Genomic DNA, 27052 nt, shown 5'->3' on the forward strand with positions numbered 1-27052 from the left:
GCTGCAGCATAAACATTTTACAATAATAATTCCCAGATTCATCTCCTGTGCTCAGGCCTGTCAGTGACCGGCGATGTATTTGTGAAACTCTGCAGAGGGACCTGGGAAGAGCTGGGTTCTAGTCCCAGTTTTGTCATGGACTCCCCGTGCGACCTTGGGCAAGGCAGTGTGTAAAATAGGGATAATAAATCTAGTTTTTCTAGACTACTCACTTTTTGGGGTGGGGACTGTCTCTCGCATAGAGCTAAGACAATGGGGCACCCATCGCAGCTGGGCCTGTAAGTGCAGCTGCTCGTACGCTGGTACCACTGGCTGCCCTGCTGCCAATATTCTATTCTATACAGGCCTGTACACCAGGCTGACCGTAATAGCTGGGCCTAGCACCTGTCGTATGTTCTTTGTCCTTTCACCTTTTCCCCAGGGGGACAAGTCTGGGCAGTGGACCAGCTTGTTTTGACAGGCACGTTTTGATACACGCCTTGCTCGGTATCTGTGTCAGAAGAGGCAGCCAAAGGAGGGCACCTCAAATAGAGCAATTAGCCTTGTGGTAAAGCTTCTCACGGAGCCCAGGAGTGGAGCTGTCACCCCTCGGCTTTACCCAGAGCCCTAGTTATCTGTGGGCCCAGCACCTTGAAGTTAAGGCCCAAGGGTGGAACTCGTGGCATATTGTCTTGCTGTTTCCTTGTCCTGGCCAGTCCATAGCCATCTGTTGTCTCTTGTCTTATACTCGGATTGGAAGCTCTTTGGGGCAGGGACTCTGTTCCGTGGTTGTACAGTGCCCGGCACAGCAGGGTCCATGGCCTGCACTCCAGTAATGTGACTAATAATAACATCCTGCAATAGCAATTTCTCCCAGAAGCATTAATGTTCTGACCTGTACCACACGGCCATCCGGATCGCCTCTAATCCCTTAGGGCAGCGGCTCTCAACCTTTCCAGATGACTGTACCCCGTTCAGGAGGCTGATTGGTCTTGCCCACCCCCAAGTTACACCTCACTTACAAACGACTTGCTTACAAAATCAGACATCAAAATACAAGTGGCACGGCGCCCTCTCACTGAAAAACTGCTGACATTCTCATTTCTACCATACCATCATCAAATCCATCCACTGGACTATATTGTACTTACCTTTCCGTGGGACACTGGAGCCTGCGTTTCACGTCTGAGCCTTGTCTAAACCCGAGCCACCGAACTTAGCTTAACGAGCCTCCAGGCAATTGCCCAGTTTGCCACCCCTAGCGCCGGCCCTGCACTTTCAATCCCCCTAAACCCATCCTGCAACCCCCACGGAGTTCGCGACTGGCAGGTTGAGACCCACTGATTTAGCAGATTTGAGTGCCCCCTGGAAGACCTCAGCATACCCACATACCCCTGGTTGAGAACCACTGCCTTAGGGTATGTCCACACTGCATGGTCAACCTGGGCTTAGGGCTGGCCCCAGATCTCCCCACCTTGCTAAGGGGCCCTTCCCCCGCTGCACAGAGCTTCCGACTGGGCTCTGGGGCTTGAGCTGGGTCCACACTGCACAATGACGGGGCTTGGCCCCCAGTCGCCGCAGGACTCAGGGTCCCGGGTACTTGCACCTTTGCATGTGGCCGGCAGCTAGGGTGACCAGATGTCCCGATTTTATAAGGACAGTCCCGATTTTGGGGTCTTTTTCTTATATAGGCTCCTATTTCCCCCCACCTCCCGTCCTGATTTTTCACATTTGCTGTCTGGTCACCCTACCCGCAGGGGGTTGGGCTCCCAGCGGTGTGAGTCCGGGTTTCCGAGGCCGTGTAGACACACCCCCCCGGGCCGGCTCGGAGGCGGGTGGCAGGGCTGGGCTGGCTCTTTAAGAGCGGCCGGTGGCCGGCAGCCGCAGCCCGCGGAGGAGGAGCCAGCCCCGGCCGGGGCCCGCAGGAGCGGCGCGGAGGAAACAAAGGAGCGGGGCGCAGCCGGCGGCGCGCAGCAGTAAGAGCGGGGGGCGGGACGGAGCCTTGGCCGGGGCCGGGGCGCGGGCAGAGCCCGGCGAGGCGGGAGGCTGCAGGGGACAGGCCGGTCTCTGGGCCGAGCTAGAGCGGGGCTGGAGGCCACGGGGATGGGCCCGCGCCGAGACGCTGCCTGGCGCAGCCCTGCTGGGCTGGGCTCGAGCCCGGAGTCTCCAGCGTTGGGTGCCACCAGGGTTGTTCCCCTGCCCCGCATCCCACTGGCTGCCTCCCTGCGCTGACCGTGCCAGGGGCCCAGCAGGAGACACGCAGCCCCTTCCCCACTCGTGTCTGACTCCAGCGCCCACTGGCGAGCGGGGTGCTGCTAGCTTGCCCCATGCCTAGCAGGCTCTGGGGGGAACAACCCAATTCCCCAGGAGTCCACAGAGAGCTAGGACCCTGGCTGACATGCAGGAAACACGCCTGCTGAAAGACACACTGCAAGGTGCAATGGGGGCTGCTCTCAACCCAGCTTTCTCAGTGTCACTTAAAAAACCCAAAACCTCATACAAACCCAAGAATGAGCGAATGGTCTGCTGCTGTGTTAAAGACTCGTATTTAATTTTCATCCCTTAGTCATGCTAGCTGGGCTGGCCTCCTGCTAGCTGCAGAATAAAACAGTCACTTTTTAATAAGTTAAACGAACAAACAAACAAACAAAAAAGTCACTTCATGAATGAGGCTGTGAAGCTTGCAACCTTCCCTGTTATTTCCTACATGGCTTCTACACAGAATGAGGCTCCTGTGTGGTTATAAAAATAACTTTCTGGTAACAGGGGAAAAGCCCAATTAATCTTTGAAAGTACTTATCCCTGTCCAAGTGTTTTGTTGTAGTCGAATGTTTAAAAAAATTACTAGATTAGGACTAGAGTTAAACAGCAATGGTCTTTCAGGGAGGAGTGTGGTCTAGTGGTCAGAGCAAAGGCCTGGGACTCAGGACTCTTGGATTCTAGTCCCAGTTCTGAAACAGCCTCACTGTGTTTCCTTGGGGCTAGTCACTAAACCCCTGGGTGTCACATTTGACACGCTACAATCTGCTGCTTCAGTCTGCTGAGCACCAGTAGCGCCCATTGCTTTTTAACTGTAGCCGCAGTTGCTCAGGCCCTCGGGGAAGCCAACCTCCAGCTGCTCCCACCTGGGCACCCAAAGTTCATGGGCCGCTTTGGAAAACTTGGACCTTCACCTTTGAGTGCTGCTTTCCCCAGCTGTAAAATGGTTACTGGTAGTTATCAGCCTCCCAGGCTTTGAGTGCCTTGCGCTGGAGGTGCTGTCAGTAGTTTTAAGGAAGCAAAAACTAGCAGTGGTGTTATATTTATAGACCCCAGAGGCTGTGGCTTCTGTGGCACTGAAGAGAGGCTGCATTTCAGAAAAATTGTTGGGGGAGGGGGAGAAGTTTGATGTCCGCACACCCAACGTGAAAAATGATTTTATTTCACCCTGCAAAGGCTGGGTGTGGGGGGAGTGGAAGAGAGCGTGGAGCATATGGACCTGTTAAAAGTCAGGGGGCAAACTAAGATCTTGGGGACAAATGCTGCCCTTTCCTCACCCCAAGTGACACGCCTGCTGCTGAGGACAAGGACAGCAGCCTAACAGCATGAAAACCTCTCTCATTGGTGGCTTGGTCACCAGCGACAGCTGTTGTTGGTAACAAAGGTTGTAAGACCATTTACTTCCTCGATCAGAACCAAGTCACTAAACTGAAAGGAAACCACTCGGCAAGGACTGTTCCAAAGGCTAGTGGCAGGCCCATTGTGGGGATGGTGGGGGCTGTTTGAGGTTCCGTTCCAGCCAGCCATCGGGGGCCACTGGAATCGTGGAAGCTCTGGCAACCCTCCATCTTTGCATTGCTCTGGCTGCAGTGAAGTGCTTAAGTAGACACTAACCGTGAAAGCATGGACATGTTCCCACTGAAATCAGCGGAATCACCCACATGCTCAGAATGACGCTTCCTGACTCATGGCTGGTAGTTGCAGTGCAGGGTAGGTGACACAAGCTTTGTTTTCCAGGTGGGGACATGGGTACAGAGAAGCACGAATCACACAGTCAGTGGTAGATGTGGGAAAAGAACCTGGGTCATCTGACTCCCAGTTCTTCCCCCACAGAGGAGGAGCAAGGACAGTTAAACAAGCAACGTCTGCGGCAGCTGTGAACGTGCTCGGGCAGCTGGGTGGCTAGATAAGCTGCTAGGGCCTAACTTCACCCAGCTTGCAAAACAGCAGCATCTAGGATGCTCTGATTAGCAACCACAGGACTTGAAGCAACTGACTATGGCTGACAGGGAGTAACCAATGCCGGCCGTGTTTGCAGCACCCTGAGTACTCCTGGTCCCTGCTGATCAGGGCAGCAATAGACTGGTGCTAGGAACCCAATTAGCAGTGCTGGGCCAGCTGCATTCTGCATTGTTCAAGTGCATTTATGGGGAGCGGGAAGTGTACTCTAGGCATGGCTGAAGAGCCATTCCTAGATAAATAGCATTAGATTGGGCGTGATCCCACTGAGGGGAAAGGGAAAAGGGCATCAGAATCACCCAGAACATTGTTGGTTTTGTAAAAGTCAGTTCTGAACAAAAAGCGGAGATCAATAGAACTCTCTTTTAAATTGAAAGTATGTTTTAAACCAGGGGTAGGCAACCTATGGCACATGTGCCGAAGGCGGCACGTGAGCTGATTTTCAGTGGCACTCACACTGCCCGGGTCCTGGCCACCGGTCCGGGGGGCTCTGCATTTTAATTTAATTTTAAATGAAGCTTCTTAAACATTTTAAAAACCTTATTTACTTTACATATAACAATAGTTTAGTTACATATTATAGACTTATAGAAAGAGACCTTCTAAAAATGTTAAAATGTATGACTGGCACGCAAAACCTTAAATCAGAGTGAATAAATGAAGACTTGGCACACCACTTCTGAAAGGTTGCTGACCCCTGTTTTAAACAGTGGTTCCCCTCCCCCTCAGGGCCCAAGAACCAGAAAGGAAACTGATAGTAAGCAAAGTGAAACTGATCCAATGGGCTCTCCCTGGAAAGACAAACAGCCAGGAGCAGAAATAGGGCCTGGTGACCTGGATGGCAAGCAGGGGAGTTGACAAAGAAAGAAGAAGCCAGTGGCAGTGAGCAGGGTCTCTCCCTCAAGCATAGAAAATCGCTTTCCTTGCTGATAAGTTAAGGCCTCCATGACCCCATCTCTTCCCAGAGGCATTCTGGCCCTGGGCTCCCCAAGCAGCCAATTCAAGCAGGTTGCCCCAGTGCCCCTGTTTAGGGGTTTGCTACCTGCTGTCCGTTTCCAGGCAGTACCCACGTGGGCACTCTGAGTAGGGCCCTCACTCTAGCTCCTGGGATGGGACTGCCTGGGCTCCCTGGCCTTTGCTCGTAGCTCAGAGAACCCGGCAGATCCTCGCCCCCGATCCCATATGAATCTCTCTCCCCCTCTAGGCCTAGGCGCCATGAAGCTGAACGAGCGTAGCCTGGCATTCTACGCCACCTGCGACTCCCCCGCCGACAACGCCGGCTTCCTCTTCAAGAAGGGCGAGCGGAACACGGCCTACCACCGCCGCTGGTTCGTGCTGAAGGGCAACATGCTCTTCTACTTCGAGGAGCGGGAGAGCCGGGAGCCGGTGGGCGTGATCATCTTGGAGGGCTGCACGGTGGAGCTCTGCGAGGCCGCCGAGGAGTTCACCTTCGCCATCAAGTTTGACTGCGCCAAGTCGCGAACCTACGTCCTGGCGGCCGAGAGCCAGGCTGCCATGGAGTCCTGGGTCAAGTCCCTGTCGCGCGCCAGCTTCGACTACTTGCGGCTGGTGGTGAAGGAGCTGGAGAAGCAGCTGGAGGAGATGCAGTCGGGCCTGGCTGGCAGCCGAAGCATCCAAAGGAGGTCACCGATTTACCGGAAAACCAAGTCGGCTCTTTGCTTGGACACCATGTCTCCAGCTCTGGAGCTGTCACCTCCCCGGGAGAGACCCATGGTGCCGCCTTGCGCCCCCCTGAAAGAGAACGGCTGTGCCGTGTGGAATAACGTTCAGGGCATGGATACCCTGCCAGCTGGGGATGTCCTCGGGGGCCTTGCTGACTCAGGGAGCGTGAGAACATCTGCGGGCGGCAGCCACAAGGGAAGCGTGAAGCCGCCTCCTTTGCCGCCTCGCAGACGCGCATCATCTGGCAATACCTGTGGCCCTGGGGCCCTGGTGGCGGACAGCCCGGTGTGCCCAGGCACGGTGTGTTTCTCTAAGCTCCACAACTGGTATGGCAGAGAGATCACTGAGCTGAGGAGAGAGTGGCAGGAGAGCCACAAACTGTGACGGAGGTTCTGGTGGGGGCGGGGGTGAGTGCAACGAGATGAGCCCCGGGGGGACGGGGGGGCTCATTTGGAAACAGGAAGCCATCTCTGAAGTCGGCCTGGCTGCGAGTGCCGCCTGAGACACGGTCACATGCTGCCGATCCGTCAGCGGGATGGGGAACTCCTGCATGCCGGGAACTTTGCCTGCCCGGTGTCGCATGCCCGGCTCCAGCAGTGATCCCGTGGGTCGCTGAGTCTTGTCTTTCCATTGCCAGCAGCGGCTTTGATGTGGAAGTGGAGACAGTTGGTTTTGAACTCTGCCTCTGGATTTAGGTGCCTGACCTGCCCATTGCTGGCAATAGATTCATGGCACCTTGGAGACGATGAGCTCTTCTGAGCCAAAGCAGCTTTGTGTCCAAACCCCTCAGGCCAGTGTCGATCAGTGAAAGTCATTTCCTGCACTAACACGGGGCTCAGGCGCTTGCTGGTCCAGCACCACAGCTCAGGAGGGACACGCCTGGAGCTCTCAAAGCGTGTGTCATTGCTTGCAGACTGTCTCTGTAATGGTAGGGTGACCAGAGAGCAACTGTGAAAAAACAGGACAGAGGGTGGGAGGTAATAGGCACCTATATAAGAAAAAGTCCCAAAAAAGGGACTGTCCCTTTAAAAATGGTCACTCTATGCAACAGTCTTCCTGAAATTATTCTAGTGTCTGACATCCTTTGAGATGCTGGAGTCAGAAAAAAATGTGCTAGAGCACCCGGGCAGCTAGAATCGCTGCTTCCGGGTGGGATCTCTCGGCCTCTCGGTTTTGGAGACAGCAGCTGCTGAAATCACATCAGTGTGGAAGTAGGAGAAGCAAGAAAGTGACCAAGATACTGTGATTTTTACAGTCTGATACCTTGTGACCTGTTGCCACTTTCCATGATGCCACCGGAAAGCTGGGACCCCATTTAACATTGGCCTAAATAATTCTTTCCAACCCTCCTGGTTTTGTGGTACGGGACCTTTAAAAACATGGGCCTGCATTAATTCCTTTGGCCTAGCAATGCTATTTTTGGCACTGATCCAGGCTGGATTATAGATGGGTAATTCTTAGTTCCTGGTTTGTGCCTAGTTCATTCTTGGCCAGTGGTTTTCAGCCTGTGGTCAGCAGACCCCGGGGAGCCCACAGACTGTGTCTAAGGGGTCGGGTAAAGGTGTCATTACCATAGAACAGTGGTTTTCAACCTGTGGTCCGTGCTGCCGACCCCCTAAGATTTCCAAAAGCGTCTGCATCCCCAGGCAACTTTTTTTTTTTTTTTTAGGGGTCCTCAAATGAAAAAAGGTTGAAAACCACTTGTCTAGGCCAAAGAGCGGCACAAGCCTTGGTGTGAATATTTGTTCTAGGTCTGTGTTGTTCAGGATTTAATATTTTTGGGCTGGGCAGAAAGAAGGTCAAACAATGCCACAGTTCCTTGGTTTTCCAGGTGAAAATCAGTGAGCAGGATAAAAGCATTTGTTCCTTAAAGAAGGATGGTTTTCCTCCTTGAAACTAGATCAGGCAACACGGCCAGGAGAGAAGGTGCTTTGCTAGAACAGGAGTTAGTTTTTTCCCTTAAGAAAAAGGTCTTCACCTAGCTGCTCTGGCAGCTGTTGCTCTGGTCCTGGGGGCTGCCCCTGTTGCTGCACCCACTGCTCCTGCAGCGCCAGGGGCTCACCCAGCATTGGCCGTGCTCTGGGGGCTCACCCAGCCCCGGTCTGTGGCCCAGCCACTGGTCCGGTGGCCCCAGGCCTGAAGCTGCTGCTCCTGCAGCGGGGGCTGACGGCTGCTCCAGCCCTGCTGCTGTGAGCTGAACCCAACGATGTCCCAGAGATTCTCTTGAAGTCATGGAATCCGTGACCGAATCAGATCCTTAGTGATTGAACATCCTACCCCGAGAGTTACATGGGAAGACTTCCATGAAGTGAGTAATTTTCAGGCGTAAATGGCTGCAGCACCGGGGCTTCGGTTTGGAGCACAAGCACAGTGCTTGGGCAGAGCATGGCTTGCTCTGTGTTTTACATACGACCGTGTAAAGCAGACTTCCTACTAACAGTGGGGTCCTCGTCCAGGACTAGGATTCCTAGGCACTACGGTAATAGAATGAGTATTAATAAGAAGTGTTTGGTTGTGTCTGAAGGGGTTGTAGCAATGAACACTGCAGGGCTATGGCGAGGGAAGCGCAACACGAATTTCAATGGAAATGTTCATCTTTTCCAAGCTAATTTCAAACCAGCTTCTGTAATTTATAGAGGAAATGCACAGCAGCTCAGTGATTCAGTACCCAGAAAGGCACTTGCTCATGGATATAAATTTAGCTTGCAAAGAACTGAAAAATCCAGTGCATTTTAGCACAGTGAGGAACTGAAGGCTTCTGGTGTTTTTTTTTTTTATTGCTGAAATATTTTAAATTTTACTCTCTCCTGTCAGTTCCATTGTGGGACAACGTCTCCATTGAAGAGATGCATATATTATTGCAGCTCGTGGCTCGTTGAGTGATGTCCAGTTCTTGGGAATATTTCACACTCCTAAGACTGCCTGAATAGAAAATGGCCTCCCTGAGCATAAGGTCTGAGGTCATTTCCATGCACCTTGTTTTGTGTTCCTTGTATGTACCGTATAACGTGCCACAGACTCACTGCTGGGTCTGTGTGTGTGTGTATTTATTTGTAATACTGAAAAGTTATTTATAAGATCTTTCTTTAAAAAATATTTTTTTCCTCTCCAGCCTGTCATGTGGGTACATTTTAAATCTGTTCTCCCAGGGAAGGATGCTAGCATTTGTATGCTTAACACCGAGTTCTCCTGGGCACAGAATCGACCCCCACGAGGAATCCATTGACAATCCCAGCAAGCAACGTTGCTGAGATCTGCTTTTGACCTCACCGTCTTTGACTGCAGTTAGGTAGGCGAGTGCAATAGAAAATACCTTATTCATGCGGAGGGAAGCCAGGCTGACCTTGGAATAGGTCAGAAAAATCAACCCTGGTTGTGTCAATCTCTGTGCTGACAACTTCGACTACTCCAGCACAAACTGGTTTGTGGGAAATCTGCCTCTTCCTAATGTTCTCAGTTTCCAGGGACATTAAAAATAGAGGAGAGAGGAGCCAGACTCTTGCACTAGATAAATGGGGTTTCTTAGAACTTGACAATTGCATCTGGACAGCAAATCACCATTAACTTTACACAGCAGGAGTGAAATTCTTTCACGTTACCTAGAGCAACCTGGTAGAACTGCAGAAGAGCTTAACTTGGATCATTTCGCAATCTACAGTGGTTGGCATCGTGTGTCCAGCCTGTGCTCATTAGGAGCCCTTAAACTCACAGGGGCAACTTCATCCCTGCAGTAACGCCAGAGAAGTCAGTGGAGTTACCTCCAGGATGAATTTGGCCTTGCGGATGCACATATTGTAGTGTAAGAGGTGAACTTGCCTTTAGACGGGGCAAGGGTTTTCAGGAACACATGATCGTTCCAGCATTACAGCCCAGCTCGGTTGCCTAAGGCTTCTGCATACTGGAAAATACTGCATGGAATCGAACTCCTATGACACTTGACTGCCTTGGATTAATGCTGGCAGGGAATGAAAATTCTGGGATTTTTTTCACTGCACGTGGAGTAAATAAATACATGGCTAGGCAGAAACAGCTGAGTGCTACAAGCATCAAAACCTCTGAATGTGTTAAGCTGTCAGCATCCCAGTGTCAGTTGTCTTTAAGGGGAAGTGTCCCTGAAACACTTGGAGGGGAATTCTCTTGTGTATTGAACAAGAACACGTCAGACAGAGAATGATACCATCAGCGAGGCGTTGAATGATTCATGGGCTGTATTAAAGCTGTGTGTGTGCGTGCGTGCGCGTTACTCTTGTTTTACACACACCTTATAAACACTAAGACAACCCAGCCATGTTTTAGTGGATTAGCTCCTCCTCATTCTCCAGCTGGATTGTGTTGCATTTTATATATATGTAGGCCTGGACTTTCCATTTTGTTTCATGTTATTGTACCTTAATTTTCATTTACTGGTATCCTTATTTATGTTAGTGTCTGACTGTCAAAGACTGTGTGTTTTTATTCCAAAGCGAGAGCTGTTTTGTAACTTGCAAGAGTGTAACATTTTGCAAAGAAATGTCATTACAAGTTTGGCTGGCATTAATTTTCTCTCAGAAGGGACAGGTGCATGTTCCCTCTCTCAGAATGTATTTGCTTCATTCCTAAAGCTTTCTACATGCGTTCAAGCTTTGACTTGTTAGTCTAAACACCCTGCATGTTTAATTCCAGATCCTGGTCCCACCCAGGGGTGAGCTGCAGCCGGTTCCTGAGAACTGGTTGTTAAATTTAGAAGCCCGTTTAGAACCGGTTGTTCCTGGAGGGACTAGTTCCAAAAGGACTTTTAAATTTAACAAAAGCTCTAGCAGCTCCCTACCCTTCCCCCGGCCCCAGCTCACCTCACTCTGCCTCCTCTTCTGAAGCTCCTCCAGCTTCTCCTCCCCCTTCCCAGCTTCCTGCGAATCAGCTGTTTGAGAAGGAAGCAGCGGCTTCCACCAGGTGAGCTTGAGTGGGGGGTGGGGGCGCCAGCGGGAGGAGGGCTCCAGGCGCCGCGCCACCTGGCGAGTTCGCGGCCGGACCTGGGGGCCGGGCAGCGCGGCTCCTGCCCCCCGGGTCCAGCTGCGACCTCGCCTGGCAGCACGGCGCGGCTCCGGCCCGGCCCCCGGGTCCGGCCCCGACGTCGGCCGGGCGGTGCGGCTCCTGCCTGGCCCCCGGGTCCGGCCGGGCGGTGCGGCTCCTGCCCGGCCCCCGGGTCCAGCCCCGACGTTGGCTGGGTGGCTCCAGTCCCAGCCCAGCTGGGCCCCCACCTCCAGGCAGCGCGGTAAGGGAGCAGGGAGGGCGTGTTGGATAGAGGGCAGGGGAGTTGGGGGAGTGGATTAGTGTCGGAGCGGTCAGAGGGCAGGGAACGGGGATTGAACAGGGGAAGGGTCCCGGGGGGGCAGTCAGGAAGGAGCAGGGGTTGGATGGGGCGGGGGGGGCAGTTAGGGGTAGGGATTCCAGGGTCAGTCAGGGGACAGAGAGAAGGGGTGGTTGAATGGGATAGGGGTCCCCGGGTGCCATCAGGATGAGAGAAGGGGTTGGATGGGGTGGCAAGGGGCAGTCAGGGGACAGGGAAGGGGGGTGGCTAGGGCATGGGTCCTGGGGGGGGCTGTCAAGGAACATGGGGGGGTTGGATGGGGCATGACCCCCTCATGGGGTGAGGAGGACGGAACCAGTTGTTAATATTTTGGCAGCTCATCACTGGTCCCACCCCACTCAATGGGAGTTTTGACATTGACTTTAGTTATACTCCGGTTTAACCCCTAACAATTTTACACAACAGGTCACGAGAACACAATCAGGTGTAACCCCCGCTGGCAGAATGTGGGACTCTGTACCCCTCCCAGTACAGGACAAGAGTTTACTACTGCTACCAGGTCATGGAATTACTGTTCAGCTCAAGGGGTGGAGGCACATGCTTTTCATAGTGAAAGTGTCAGGACCAAAGCTGCTGATAGTGTGGGAGCTGTTCTGCTTATGTAAATACTATCACACAGACTTACTCTGAACTAGGTCAAAGGTCCATTTATCATGCTGGGCCTAGGGGAAAGCAAATGCAAGTAGAATGTTACAGGGGGAGGGAGGGTTTATACCTAATGGAATAATTAAAGAATCCACGGAGGTTACAGTTTGAAATCCACTCCTTACGGCCTGGAAAAGGCTGGGAGATCCAAATGCTACAGAACTGCGAGGCACCAAGGGTTTTGTTTTCCATTTGATAATTGCTAGTTTAGTGCTGGGAAATCCACAAAGATGAACTGATCACAAATTGCTTCCAGCCCTTGCTCTATAAACTACCTGTCATCTCTCGGTAGAAGCTCTCTCATGTCTATGATGAAGGCTGAATATTTTATTTTTTTTAAACTAAAATAATGGAAAATTGCAAGTCAGACCAAAATTCATACTTTTTTGCAAGCTATGAATAACAGCGTAGAGCCGAGATCACAAATCTCCAAACGGGGGATTTTTTGTGTGTGAAATGCAGGAAGTGGAACTATTCATAGAGCTTTTGCATGTAGTACTTGCACATCTAAAATCATTCCAAGAATTGCCAGCTTGGGCAACAGCAGACGTGTCATCCGAGGGAAGATGGATTGTCTGCAAACACACTGCTGAGTTTATTTTTCTTCAGTCGTCCAAGACTAAATCACATATTTCCAGCAAGCCCTTTCTTCGTTCAGGATTGTGCAAATCACTAGCCCTCAGGGAACATGCTCTATAACATTACAGTCTCAGAAGTCAAGTCATTTAAAAAAAAATGCCCACCACAAGCTGGCTTCCAGGCCCCCTCCACTGTGGGGAAAAAAGGGATCATCCCTCACTCTGTAGCATGGAACCCCTAGCTGTGCACCTGCCGAGCCCATAGGGCTGAGCAACAGCCACCCCTTCGCAGAGCCGGTGCCAGAAACCCGGTGCATTACTGATGCCTGCCAAGTGCAATAGTCAGACAAGATGTGGCTCCCACTGATGGGCCGGGCAAGTCGCTCATACAAGTGTTGAGCCCCGTCAGCACTTGTATGTCCCCTTGGAGTCCATGGGAATGGAAGGGGCTCAGTGCCCCTCCAAAGCAGCCGCTCCGGCTCAGGCCCGCTGTGAGAAAACGTAACTGACCTTGGTACAGCACCTAGCGCCCAAGTAGCTATCTGTGCCAACACACAGTGCAAAGGCCTGGCAGGTGTGAGCCATGTAGCTTAACTATGGTGATAGGAGGATACAGACGATGCAGGTGAGGAGGAGAACAGCCATCCAAGTGGAAATCCTGCAGTTCAGAGGCTGTTCAGCTCTAGGGGTCCCCTCCAGGGCCAGCCCCCTGGATCAGTAGCAGCTGCTGCTAGCACAGGGTGGGGATGAAGGTTACAAAGGCCACGTGCCAGGGAACGCTCAATGAGCAGCTCACAGGGCTGCATCATGCGGTCGGTTTGAAGGCAGAGGAAATTGATGCCAATGGGCACCTGAGCTTGTGAACAGCCAGATGATGCTAGCCCTAAAGGGTGGGGAAAGCAAATGGGGATTTGATGACGGGCAGGGAGACTGGATGGCAGCAGGGGCTGGATCTCCTGTTCCCTGGATCAACAGGAGGCTGGCAGCCCAGGACCAGCGTGACTCTTCTCCGTCAAGGGCACTTTTTATTCCTGGACATTTCGATCAACTCGAGCACTGGACATAAACTGGGCCCCTTGCCTGCTGCTGCGGGGGCATGTGACTCCAAACCAGCCCAACGCCCCCACAATGAAATACCCTTTACTCAAACATTTAAGATTGAGACTCAAAGCTAGTTGCCAGCATCTCTTTAAAACAGCTGTTTGCCACAATCAGAAGTCGCCACTTGCAATAACAGGGCTCCTGTGAGTCACGCCAGGGTCTGCCTGTTCTTCTCAGAGAATGATTTTGCCGGGGCTGTAATTAGGGTCCTACCAAGTTCACAGCTATGAAAAACGGAGCGTGAAAACTGGTCTCCCCCCTTTAAATCTGGTCTTTTGTGTGTTTTTACCCTGTACTACACAGATTTCATAGGGAGACCAGTGTTTGTCAAATGGGGGGTCCTGACCAAAAAGGGAGTTGCAGGGGGGCGTGTCTCAGTATTGCTCCCCCTTACTTCTGCTCTGCCTTTAGAGCTGGGTGGCTGGAGAGCAGCAGCTGTTGGCTGGGTGCCCAGCTCTGAAGGCAGCGCCGCTGCCAGCAGCAGTGCAGAAGTAAGAGCAGCAGGACCGCAACTCCCCCCCCCACAATAAGCTTTGTGACCCCCACAACTCCTTATTGGGTCCGGGCCCCTACAATTACAACACTGTGAAATTTCAAATTTAAATAGCTGAAATCATGAAATTTATGATTTTTAAAACCCTATGACTGTGAAATTGACCCTGAATTTAGTAGGGCCCTAGGTATAATATACTGGGTACTGGAGTTACTCCAGCTTTACACCTGGAGTGTGTCAAAATTTTTCAAAAACACTTTTTTCCCCAAAAATATTTCAACATATTTCACAAAAAATGGCTTCAGCTTTCCAACCTGAGGAACCAGAGCATCTCAGATAGTCACAATTGCAACAATTTTTTTGCAAAGCATTTCCAAAAATGTTCATTGCGTTTTTTCTCCCCTGCATTTTTCAGCCAGCTTTACTTTATGCCTGTCTAGCTGAGCTCAGAATCAGACCCCTTATGTAACACCACTTTACTGAGTGCAAAATAGGGAAGTAGTTTCAAAGCTATTGCCTATAGATAGGACTAATCTAAGCTCCATTGAAGTCAGCAACCTCCAGAGACTTTGCTGGTTTTGGATGAGGACCCAGAACCGCGCTCAAACTCTTTCGTGGAAATGCATTGGAGTGTTTAAAAAAAAATAAAATAATGAGTCATCACCTCTTTGCCCTAAACCAGGATATTGGGCTACATTTCTTGCAACTCCATTTTCCCGGAATCTGCTGTGCCTTGTTCTATCTGCCATTCCCAGCACTGAGCCGCGGCCCTGCAATCAGAAGGGGATTATGCATCATGGCCGGTTCATTTCCTCTGATGTTTCTAACCTCTATTTCCACCATGCGTATCACTAGCCCATTGGGGCAAGCAGGGCCGGCTCCAGGCACCAGCTTATCAAGCAGGTGCTTGGGGCGGCCACTCCAGAGAGGGGTGGCACTTTCACGTATTTGGCGGAGGGTCCCTCACTCCCGCTCAGAGCGAAGGACCTCCCGCTGAATTGCCGCAGATCGCGATTGTGACTTTTCTTTTTTTTTTTTTTTTGGCTGCTTGGGGCGGCCGAACCCCTGGAGCCGGCCCTGGGGGCAAGGCCCGCTTTGAAAGCAGGACAGGCTCCCGGTGCTAATCTGGTTAAGCACCAGGGCATTTTGCCCCGTTTGCAGTTTGTTCTGAGCCCTTTTGACGTAGCTGTTAGCACCTAACAAAATAAAACTAGCAAGTCTACAGCTAGCAGAAGCAAACAGCTGCCCTGTGGCTGCCATGTCACTCCCAGAGAGACAAGATTTGATGCCAATGGGCACCTGAGCTTGTGAACAGCCAGATGGTGGATTTTTAAAATCACCTGGGAGAGTGAGGTGCCCAACTCCCACTGAGTTTCATTCCCAGCCTTAAAATAGACACCAAGCTTTACGATGTGCTTCCCCGCCTGCTTTTCCTTCTTCTTACGCCCGGACCCTGCAGTTGCCTTTGGTTCAGTGGGGCCCACGGGAGAGTCAAGAGCAGGAGCGGGATCTCTGGGGCAGAGATCGCGGAGGCTGGTGGATTCGCTCGCCAGCCTGGGGAATGCCACTGGCCACGCTTTGGTCAGGTCATAGCCTTTACTTCCGGGCCCCGCTTACTCTCCAGTGCAAAAGGAAGGAAACAAGGCAAAGGGGATGGATCCCTGGATGATTCCCTGCTCTGTTCCTTCCCTCTGGGGCCCCTGGCACTGGCCACTGTCGGCAGACAGGACATTGGGCTAGAGGGACCTTTGGTCTGACCCAGTCCGGACGTTCTTATATTCACAACATCAAGTAATATCAAGTGCCCCTGCTAGCCCATGGGGCCCTCAGGCTTCCATCAGCTTACTGGGCAGGTAATTTCCCAGCCTGGGGTGTCCACAAGGCCTGCTTGCTCTCTCCCAGTCCTCATCACAGCCCCCGGAGAGCATCCTCCCGCCCTCTCCTGGGCCCAGGCATGCTCAGGTTGCCGGGGCTCTCCTAGCTAGCTTAGCTCCAATCACTTGCTGCTATCCAGCTGGGACAGGCGATTCCCAGCACCCGCCTGCTGGGCTCCTCTTCAGGATGGGGCAGCCCGCCCCATAACAGAGCATCTCCCACTGTGTAGTTGTAAAGTATCTAGCTGCCAATCAGCGACTGGGCCTCTGGGAGCGACCTGTAACGGACAGGGCAATCTCCTGCAATCGCCTTGAATGCCCTGGTCACATTAAAGGTTTGGATGATTGTGGGAGCCGGCAGCCTGAAGCCAGGTGCTCTTGGTGGCCCACGAAGGGGGAAATCCAGCGGCAGTGGCCTTGATGCTGTGCCCGAGATGGTGGCAGCGCAGGTGGGATCTATGCCCGTGTGAACCGCAGCATCCGCGGCAGGAGGGTAAAGCCCAGAGACGAGCGATACAGGAAAATGAGCTGTGAGCCAGAGCAGAAAGGAAGCTCCATGCTGAGGTGCAGACACAGGTGGGGCTGGCTCCCTGCAGGGAGGCAGGAAAGACACTGACCTAGGCTGCAGCCATGCTCCATGGAGCTTGAATGTGCCGCTGCAGCAGGAATTGCTTTGTCTCTCACGCTGCTGCGCTAGAGATGCTGCTGCTCGTTCTTCCTCCGGGGCTGTGTGGCTCCTGCTACCTCACCGCTGCTGTCTCTTGGGCAGCCAGTGTTCGTTTCTGGGTATGCTGGGGGCAGGGGGAGAATGGGAAACGAATGACCACAGCCCAACACAAGAGAACGGCTACGCCTGCTAATCCAAAGCCGCTGCGCCTCGCTTCACCGCCTTCTTTGGGCCCCCGGAGCTCACAGCATGAGCATGGCTGACCCTGCCGGCCGGCTAGCAGCGGGAACATCCCTGGGCAAAACAAAGCATGGCCGTGAAAGTATAAAGATCCCCTTTGGATTTTGAAGGCTGCTTTGGGTTATACGTGGGGCTCACAGCGCACCACCCAGCTGGCCCCAAAGCAGTGCAGGCCTCGCTCAGCCCTGGGTGTCCCTGCTAACGCCAAACTCATTGCATTTGACCTCTCCTACAGGAGAGCTCTGGTTCCCCGCAACGCCGGGAGCTAGCACTGCTCTCAGCTGCTACTCTGAGCATGTGCTTTTGCATGGAAAGGCAACGTCACCGCCCTGGTTTCCTTTCTCCCGCGCTGATCCTCCGGTGAGCTGCCAGCCCACCACTCCCGGCCCCTATGCAATGGCAGATTCGGCTTCCTGCAGCCTGTCTGGGGTCCAGGCTCACAAGTCTCTTCCCTAATATTGAATTGTCCAGCTCACAACATGGGGCCTGGCCCTTGTCTCAAAGTCCTTTCTGCATCAACCAGCCTCTTCTGGCCTCCGGTATCCACTGCAGGAGCATCACTGGTAATTAGCTACCTCATAAAACAGGGAGCAGGCTGGCCCCGGCATGGCTGCATTAAAATAAAAAGGGCGGGGAGACAGTCTCGCAACTATTGATCTGCTGGGCTCAGCGCTGGGCGTGAGCCTGCAACTACTCCCCTGCCACGGCAGGACGGTCCCAGGGGAATGACTTCAAGAGAATCAGAGCTGGACCAAACCAAAATCCTGGATCCAAACCACTGAAACTTTATGGCTATAAAAGCCCAGAGCAAAACCGTGCCTGGATCCACACACTTCAGAGGTTTGGAGCTGGGCGTGGCTGGTTGGAGCCAGCTTAGCCCAAAGTGCAGGGAAGTTTTCCTGTAACAACCCCTGCTTATCCATCAATATAGAAGTAGCCGGGGGGGACTCTGCCACACCCTGGTACCATGCCCAGCCCAGTATCACTCACAGAATTGTTGCAACAACCCAGTGGGATGAGTTATTACTCCTAGGGAAACTGAGGCACACGGGGGTGACGTGACTTTCCCAAAGTCACTCGGGGCGGGTGTAGCAAAGCCAGTAACAGAACCTAGGTCTTTTGGCTTCCTTACAGGCCTTCCAATATTTACCTTGCTTTGCTAGATAAATGCGGATTTTTTATTTTTTTTTTAAAAACAAAGTGCTACAGTAGAACCAGCTCAGATCTACTGTCTAACACCACAGCTGGAGTACAGGGAACCCTCCCTCCCCACTAGCATCCGAAGGGTTAACTTGGTAACATTCAATTGTCCACAAAGACAGAAAAACGGTTGCCATGGCAGCAGGCTGAGCTTTCTTGAGAAGTTGCAGATATTCATTAAAAATAAATCCTCCCCACCATGTTAGCAGCCGAACGCGCTTAAACAGCTCCACAACATATGGATTTATTAATTCATCAAAGGCAACACCCTGTCTCCTGTCGGAAGCTACAAAACAGTCGAGCGATATGAATCTGTGGAAGGTCAGCCAGCTCCTTAAAGAAACAAAGAGCCCGCAATGAAAACAGACGCTCCTTAATCCTCCGCTGAGATGTCGAAGCTGAAGGCGGACTGCCTTGGCTAGGGGCAGGTTTAACAGCCCAGAGACTTACCTGCAGCGGAAGTGCAGCGTGAACTGCTTGCGGAAAGACGGGGCGTCGGGAGAGATGGCCCCTGGATTTGGGGCGGGTTGGCTGCTGGGGGTTAGTTTGTGCCATGGTTAGCTTGGGGCTGGTTGCAGAATTCAAACCCAGCTCCACAGTTGGATTCTGAATGCTGCTCCGGGTCCAGGGCTGTTTGGAGCGAGGGGTTTGGTTCAGCCCATCCCTAGCGCAGCACTGGGGGAGGACTGGACAGGATGCAGCTGGGCCCTAGACATGACACATCATACATCCATGGTGTGTTGTGTCATCAAGAACTAACTCCTTGCAGGTTCAGAAAGCAGGGAGATGAGGGGAGGGAGGAAAGGGATTGCTTAGGAACCAACTCAGAACAAAACAGACCGAAACACCAGAGTTATTATACAACTTCTGTATTTAGTGGCTCTTTACAGAACTTGTTCCTTTTAAAATTTTTAACAAAGTTCATCAATCTCATAGAAACTTTTTAAGTACAGTACATGAGCCTAACAAAAAGTGATCAACATGTCCCACTAGCTTTTAGTACAACAGGATTTCTGTGTTCAAAAGACTAGACTAAGTGCTTAATCAAATCCCGTTCCACTAAAGCTAACAACTAGCACACTAAGAATAGTAGTCAACGTGTATGCCTCGCCCTTCTATGGCATGTTGGGGTTTGAAACCGTACAAACTGTTCCGTTAGACAAGCTCTCCCTTGTTCAGACAGGGCTATGGTTGCTAAAATATGGCAGATGGGATCCTGGCCGTCATGGAGTCAAATGGATTTGCTTTTAAAATTGGTCATTAACTACCACCCAAGTATAAAAATACCTTCTATTCCGATAAAAATGTATACAGTGGAAAAGTATTCCATGCATCGCCTCTGTGCCTGGCAGATGTGCGCTCACGACACTTCAGTCGCCATTCGGTGCGGAGATTTTTAACTGGCTGCATCTGTGAAGGGAGGGAATGGGTAGGTCTTTGCATGCTGCATTCTGGTCCTTGCCAAAGGCTGTTAAAAGCCCCCGCCCAGCACTGAACAAACCAACACAATTCATCTAAACCAGTCTTCTTTGAAAGGCATTGCGTTAGCCGGGGCCCGATCACTGGCATGGATTAAGATAGATCTTGGTCTATTCAACAGTCTTTAGCTGCGAGAATGGGAGAAAAATCCATTGCAGGGGCAATTCAACAGCACAGAGATACACGTGCAACTGATGCTGCTAAAATGTCTGGTCCGATGGCTGATAACTCAGCATGTGCCTCTCTGTAATGAAGACCTGATCCAAAGCCCCTGGAAATCAATGGCAAGACTCCTGCACTCTTCAGCAAGCTCTGGATCAGGCCCGAAGGCCGCAGTTCAGCAAAACACTGACATGTAACTTCACACGCATGCTTAGGCTTTACTGAAGTCAAAGCATGTGCTTAAAAGGGCTTTGCTAAATCAGGGCCCCGGTTGATTACCAAGGACCTCCTGTCTAAGCACGGGAAGACACTGTGGGTAACAGATGGCAATTTGTTGTAACGACACCCACTGCAAAGTGGGGTGGAAGCAAGTGCCCCTAAGTGCTGCAGCACTGCCTTTCTACTGTCCAGGGTTTATACCCTTCACTCAGTGTGGGGGGAAGGCGGCTGGCCTTCGGCTGTAACTTCAACCAAGTGTTGCTGTCGAGAACAGTTGAGGACCTATTTGACATGCAGAAGCCATAACATGTAAAGAAAGCCATTTGCTGTCGACGGATTCAAACCTGGAGGATAATCCTCATTCCTTGGCGCTCTTCCTAGAGCCCAAAATCTAGCAACATAAAGGTGCTTCTGCCTCAAAAGCTGGAACTGCCTAAGGTAAAAACAAACAAACAGATTCCAACTCCGGATGTGAGCCAGTGGTTTCTATTTTTTGAGTGCTTGCCCCCAAGCACCGGCATTGAAAGCTCAGAGTTAAGGTGTCCTGCTGGCCGACGCCCACTCACCAAAGAAGGTGATGCTCATGCATAAAAAAAAATATCTTGCGATGTCATGATCATTGTTAACGTACGTTACCATCAAACCAGATACGTCAAAAGACATTTTGCACCCGTGAACCTTTCCCTTCTCCCTCCCAAAATCAGAGATATGGGTTATTTCATTTTTTTGTTTGTTTTTCAAATGGACAGAAAGCTTTGCTGCCAACCGCTGAAATTGTTTCGTTCTTTTCAGTTTGTCACGGGTTACGCACGAGAGGAAGTGGAAGGAATTGGTTATGGACCATGCTACAGCTTGTTCAGGAAGGCTATTGCAGACATTTTCTACAACATATACAACTGCACGTGACATTCTGTGTTACAAAGGGTTCAAAACATACCACCAGAATTAAATACATACTTGATGGCATCAAGGGTTCAATTTAGAGTCTTCACGGACTATACCACAGTCTCTGGAAAGGAGAGTAGCAATGCAGTGTCTTACAGACAAATGTGGAAAAACCGCTAGTCAAAAGTTTATTAAATTTGGTCAGTCTTATAGTGCTTCTCGATGGCTTTGATCAATAAGTCTTTTTTTTTTTAATCTCTTCCAGTGGCAAACTACAAGACTTCAGTGTACATTTAATGACACAACTGCTACATCATCTTGATTTTATAGCTATCTTTAATATCAAAACAGCTTAAGCTGTTAATAAATTCCAAAGTATCCTTTTATTAAAATATCTAAAAGAGGTCTATAAATATTTTTTTTTCTAAAAGTGTATCCAGTTTTTCACATTTAAAACAAAGCTCAGGTTTTATTTATTTTTTGTTCCCTTTCATCAGGTGTGAAGATTCAGAAGCTACGTGCTGTTTTTCCTTCCCTTTCTTATTAACCAAATGGGTTTTTCTTTTGTCCTCAGCATGTGATGAAATTAACAAAATATATATATATATATATTTTTATATATATACGCCAGTAGGGCTCCCTGTTCCATCAACGTGTTCCAGAAAGTTTATAATTGTCACCAACGAAAGCAACCAATCAGATCCTTGTTCTTCAGCTGCCGCCCAGCCGGTCAGAATTCCCACTCCAGGGACTCCTCCCGATTGGCTGCCTTTTCTAGCCTGTGGATGATGTTGTTGAGGTTGGCCATTTTCTCGTGTCTCCGCTGGATGGTTGTGTTCAGCTTGACACTCTGCTGTAAAGAGCCCGTATCTGCGGCAGGACTTGAACTCTGCACCTTGGCGGAGGTGGTGTTTGGCAGTGACGGAGAAATGGGAGCAGAGGAGGACGGGACTGGCGAGACAGACATCATGAGGCCCGGAGAGGAGGCAGCTGAGGGCGAGTTCAGAGAGACCTCTAGGCTGCAGCGGGAGGACTCCGAGGTGGATTTAAAACTAATGGGGTCAGGGTGCAGCCGCTCTCCACCTTCCGATTCCTGGGGTGGATGAAGGGCAGAGCAGTCGGGAGTGCCTGCGGTGTGCGCTGTGCTGTACAAAGCGCTGCTCCTGGTGAGGCTGGCAGTGCTTTGGGGAGCGTCCTGAGTGGCCTCTGCACAGGCGGCATCTACCTGCTCTTCTTTGAGAAGCCGGGGATGCTGGATGGAGGCCACCATGTGCTCCGTCTCCCGCTCCAGGCTGCAAGAGTCCTGGTGATTGCAACAGTCGCCCTTCTCCCCCGCCTCCATCTGCTCCTGCTTGACCCTGATCAGGGTCTCCCTCGGCCCTCTGTGCTTCGTGTCTCTGAAGACGGGCTTCCTGTCCTCCCCCTCCGAATCAGGGCTCAGCGGGTTGGGGACTCTGTGTGAATTGCTGCCAGGCACAACGCTCCCACAGCTGCTCGGCTCCAGGTCTGTGTCGTTGTCTTGGGCCCCTTCCACCAGCATTTCCCGGCGCATCCGGGACCTGCAGGACAAGCATAACAGGACGGTAACATCAGCACTGTGCACCACCAGCCGAGCATCTCAGAGCAGGGGTGTCATCACCTCTGAATCCCTTCTCCTCTCCACGAGCCCAGGCTGCCACATTACTGAGGGCTGGTCCACGCTAGAAAGTCAGGTCGCCTTAGCGACGTCACTCGGGGTGACTCCTCACTCGGGTTTGTAAGGTCCATGTCAGTGGGGTTCTGCTTGTTGCTGTGTGATGCATGGAAACGCCACCCACTGACACCCCCCTGCCCCCACCCTCGAGCCAGGGCCAGGTATATCTCGGGAGAACCTGGTTTGTGTCTATGAGCAGCAACACACAGACCTTCCTCCGGGGTCCCCTCCCACTCCCCCGGCCAACGTCTCGCCGCTGAAAATGGAGCTATGGGTCTGCGAAGCTCAGAGCCTCCCGAGATCTCCACCCCGTCCCGCTCCCCGCCGAGATGGAGACGGCCCCACCCCACCCGAACCCGCCAGACCTGTAGTTGTGGAACCAGTTGATGACCGTGTTGGTCTTGAGGTTCAGCTGGAAGGAGAGCAGCTCGATGGTCTGTTGGGAGGGGTATGGCTCCAGCTGGTAGGCCTTTTTCAGGGCCTCCTTCTCTTCTGGAGCTAGGACCACCCGGGGCTTTTTGACCTGGAGAAGGCTGAGGTCTTGGGGCTGGAGGCTGGGGCTGGTGCACTCGGAGTGGGTGTTGGGAGACTCGCTGTCGGAGCTGGCACTGATCAGCCCATAGCGACGCTTCAGATAAGCTAATGGGAGAGGAGAAGACGCAGCCCATCCATGAGATGCCCTGTGCTGCCAGCACCCCTCCGCCCGTCTCTCCACGCGCTCTGCTACCCCCGGGCTCTCCCAGCGGGCAGCCAATGGGGAACTTGGCAACAAAGAGGCCAGGGCCCTTAAAACCAGCCAAACCAAACCTCTGAGGCAGCATGGACAGAAACGGCAGGTGGCACAGTCCGTTTCAGAGCAGCTGCAAGCAGCTTCCAGAAAGCGCGCTCCCTGTTCCCTGCCTCGCAAGTGAGTGCTGCAGCGGGTCAAAGCATCAGGCTTTCCCCTCTGGAGACCGGGGCTTGAATCTTGGGTTGCACTGGGGGAGATTCACCCTAGGAGCGGGGTTACCGCTGGCAAGGATGCAGACATGACTGACCCCGAGCCTGCACACTTCTCATCAATCCTTCTCTACCGGGGCACTCCCCGCCCCAACCCCTCTCTGAGCACAGCATTCTTGTCATTCCTTAGCGATGAGGACCTGTATCTCGGCAGCTTGCAATCCTGTCGTTCTAAGACAATTACCCGCCCTGATAACATACCCCGATAAGGCCAGAGCAAGTGCTGGAGACTGGGGAGCTACAGCCAATAGATCCTTGTGACACCTCTCCTGTGTGGGGCACCTGCCAGCCCTGAAGGCTGTCAGAAAACAGCGCCATCAAATACATCCTGCCCTGGTGAAATGCAGCCACCACTAGTCAACCAGCAACAGCATATTGCACTGTGGGGTGGGGTGGGAACGTTCTGGTCACACCCCTATTGGAGTGCCTGGATCGGCGCAGTCAGCCCTTTGCCACCATTCAGTAACACTGCCCAGAACACTATTTAACTCCATGGCAAGGTCATTTGTAAGTCACCAGATTGCAATGGGCAAACTCACAAATCCCAGGTTAGTCTCCGCAGTCTGCTAGCTGGGATGCCTGCTTGGCTGAAATGTTGACACTGAGCAGCAGAGGTTGCGAGCCCAATTCCGAAACGCCTTCCCGCAGGTTTACACTGGGGTAACTCCATTTGTATGTTCTGTATGTATGTATATATGTATATATATATATCTCCTTACTGTATGTTCCATTCTACGCATCTGAAGAAGTGGGCTGTAGCCCAGGAAAGCTTATGCTCAAATAAATTTGTTAGTCCCTAAGGTGCCACAAGTACTCCAGTTCTGTTTATTGATTTCAGTAGGGTCACTCCTGATTTAAACCAGTACGAGAGCAGAATCGAATCCCAACTCACAGGGAATTGCCATCAGTAAAGACCAGCCCACAACTAGCTAGACAGGCAAGCCTGAATTTGGTGCAGAGCAGTGTCAATCCAGTGTGGCGTTCAGGGAGTGATTCCAGATTTACACCCCGGCCCCGGCTCGGTGCCCCCTGGCGCTGCGGTGAGCTCATGGGCTTTGACACTCACCTTTCTTCTCCAGTTTCTTCATGTCGCGGAGCTTGTCGACGTTGTGAGGGTCGTTGAGCCAGAGCTGCATGCGGACGAAGGGCTCCCTGCCCTTCAGGCTCAGCTTGTGCCACGGCTTGGGTCTGGAGAGGAGGTCGGAAACCGAGCCCTGTGTCAGGCCCAGGATGCTCTCCCCGAACAGCCGCTGGCCTGGCAGAGAAGCACAGGGGGGGGGTTATACCATATGCCACCGCGGTTCAGGCCTGGAACCGGGGGTTTGGAGCTCAGCACAGTCCCTGATCCCAGCTGGACTATTCTGCCAGCACTGCTGCCTGCAATGACATTGTCCCTGATTAGCTGAGCCAGCAGCAAAGCTCCCACAGACTTCAGGGGAGCAGGAGCAGGCCCATCCCAGGGCGGGATTTGGCCCATCTGTTGCTGCTACAAAGCTGATGCTCTCATGAAGGAAGCAATGAACAGAATATTGGGCAGTGGAGGCGGCTGAACCAGCCAGTCGCCAGCCACAATCAGCTTCCTTGCTATTGGCAGCTGGGGTGTCCTCCTTGCCATCGCTCGGGGCCTGACGCTGAGGGGATGTCTACGCTGGAGATGGAGGTGTCACTTCCAGCTCGAGCAGACAGACCCGGGCTAGCACTCCTCGAGCCAGTGTGCTAGTTACGGACGTTGCTGCAGCTGCACGAGGTCTGGCTCTTCGAGCTGGGAATCACCCCTCCAGCTGGAGCACAGACCCACCCGTAGGCCTGGTGAGAGGCCCAAACCAATGCACCGCAGTGCAGCCCCCCGGATCTGCTGCCATGATCAAACCGTGTGCCTGAAACCCCGGAGCCCCCCCAGCCTAGCCCGTCTCTGCAGCTAAGCACACGCGCTGCTGCGGAGGCCACGGCTAGCCAAACGGCATCTGGAAATCAGCACCTAGATTGTTGTCCGTTAACACCTCTTTGACCTTCTTGGTGATGGAGTAAGTGTCTAGTTCGGGCGACATGGCGACGATTTCCTGGATGCCCACGGGTGCTTGGCTGTTGGGACACATCTTCCCACTCAGTGACGAGGCCGACCTGCTCTCCGGTTGCTGATTTTCTTTGCTGCTCTCCAGAGTTAGAGTGAGTGGCTCCGGGGGGCTTTTGTCTTGCTCCAAAGGGCTGGGCGGTGGGGAGGGGGAAGACTGGGTCTCCCCAGGGCTGGCTGTCAAACACCAGGGAAACAGAAAGCATTATTGTTGCCATTCACACAATCCTGTTTCCTCCTAGCTGTAGGGTTCGCCTTGGGGGTTTTAAGTTTTAAGTGTATCCTGGTCAGCTCGGTTTGTTTGCTAGTTAGCCCTGTGTGAGACAGAGGCTTCTGAATGAGCCTTTAAACCTACCTAGTCATTGATAACATCCCAGAGCATCTTTCAACCTCAAGGATCCCAGGCAAACTATACCCAGGGATCATTTCCCGCGTCACGGAAATGCAGCCACCTCTGGGGCAAAACACAGCAACTATTTAACAGCACCCAGCAACACTATGCACCAGAGAAGAGAACATCATCTCCATTTCAAAATGCAAGGGGGCATTTAGGAAGGCAGGACGGAAGGACATCGGGTGAAATCTGGCTGGGATAGCAGGGTTAACGCTCTGACTCTTGCAAAAGGTGCCGCAGGAATTTTATTAGCCATAAGCGGTTAGGACTTGAGAAACCCAGTTCTCCTCAGCAGCACACTAGCCCCAAGCACTGGGCTGGAGTCCAGAGCTCAGCCCTGACTCAGTGGCAAGAGGACAGCCTGGTGACTCACCAGCTCCGCTTCCTACTGCTGCCTTATTTATAGCTGCCAGGCCATGGCTTTGACTTTCAACCATGAGCTAGTCGCTTGCGCTTGGCTGCTGTCGCCTCGTCAGCCACACGTGAGACACAAGGGTCAGACTGAGCCTTAATCACCCGAATGTTCTCGGCAAACATGAGGTTTTGGTTGTGGCACATGAGATACCTACGATTTGTGGACAAAAGCCCAGTCCGTGGGCACAGCAGGCCCATCCCCAGGGCCCTGGATCCCAGAGTCCTACAACGGCAGCAGAATTGAAGCTTTCTTTCTAATGCCCTTTATGTCTCTAGCCCTCCCGGCTGAGAGGAAAAGCTGGAGAAGGTGGATCCAACGTGACCAATGCAGCAACGTCTGTCTGAGTCTGCTGACAGCCTTACACACAGGTTGCAGCACCAGCCACTGCAGCCTGCCAGAAAGGCATCTGGCCCCACGCTCAGCACCAGAGCAGAAGAGCCTGGGGGAGGGTGCTGCCCATCTCGTCATGGTTAGGGCCACAGCCAGCAGACCTCTGCTTGACCGGGGGCCCCCCATGTGGCCTAGGATGCTGGATGGTGTTAATCTGGCCCCAGTGGCACCTTTCACGACTAGTGAAAGTTTGCGTGTGAGCATCAAGCCAAAAAATTCATAGAAATAAGAGCTCAGGTGTGTGACAGTGAACGTAATATTCACTCTGCCCTGGCCGCTGACCCTTCTCCCCTCCAGATCTCGACTGTCTCTCCGCCGTG

The 27052-nt window shown here is 52.3% G+C and overlaps 2 protein-coding genes across 12 annotated transcripts in view; one reads left to right on the forward strand and one right to left on the reverse strand.

Moving 5' to 3' along the window:
* Window positions 1-1824: 1824 nt before the first annotated feature.
* PHETA1 (PH domain containing endocytic trafficking adaptor 1) lies at window positions 1825-6264 on the forward strand. The gene is made up of 2 exons (XM_039504455.1): window positions 1825-1955; window positions 5402-6264. The coding sequence occupies exon 2, from the start codon at window positions 5413-5415 to the stop codon at window positions 6262-6264; it is 852 nt and encodes a 283-aa protein (XP_039360389.1). The 5' UTR covers window positions 1825-1955; window positions 5402-5412.
* A 12614-nt stretch (window positions 6265-18878) lies between these two features.
* CUX2 (cut like homeobox 2) overlaps window positions 18879-27052 on the reverse strand; it is a 219000-nt gene continuing 210826 nt past the window's right edge. For 10 of the 11 annotated variants that reach the window (XM_039505552.1, XM_039505547.1, XM_039505544.1 and 7 more), the window contains 4 exons: window positions 25441-25710; window positions 24529-24717; window positions 22829-23102; window positions 21501-22329 (listed from right to left, as the gene is read on the reverse strand). In XM_039505552.1, coding sequence (XP_039361486.1) covers window positions 21501-22329; window positions 22829-23102; window positions 24529-24717; window positions 25441-25710 — 1562 coding nt within the window. Of the gene's footprint in view, window positions 22330-22828; window positions 23103-24528; window positions 24718-25440; window positions 25711-27052 lie in introns of all 11 variants that reach the window. The other variant, XM_039505543.1, reaches the window with a different exon arrangement.

The sequence above is a fragment of the Mauremys reevesii genome, linkage group 18 (genome assembly GCF_016161935.1).
Source record: "Mauremys reevesii isolate NIE-2019 linkage group 18, ASM1616193v1, whole genome shotgun sequence".
NCBI lineage: Eukaryota > Metazoa > Chordata > Testudines > Geoemydidae > Mauremys > Mauremys reevesii.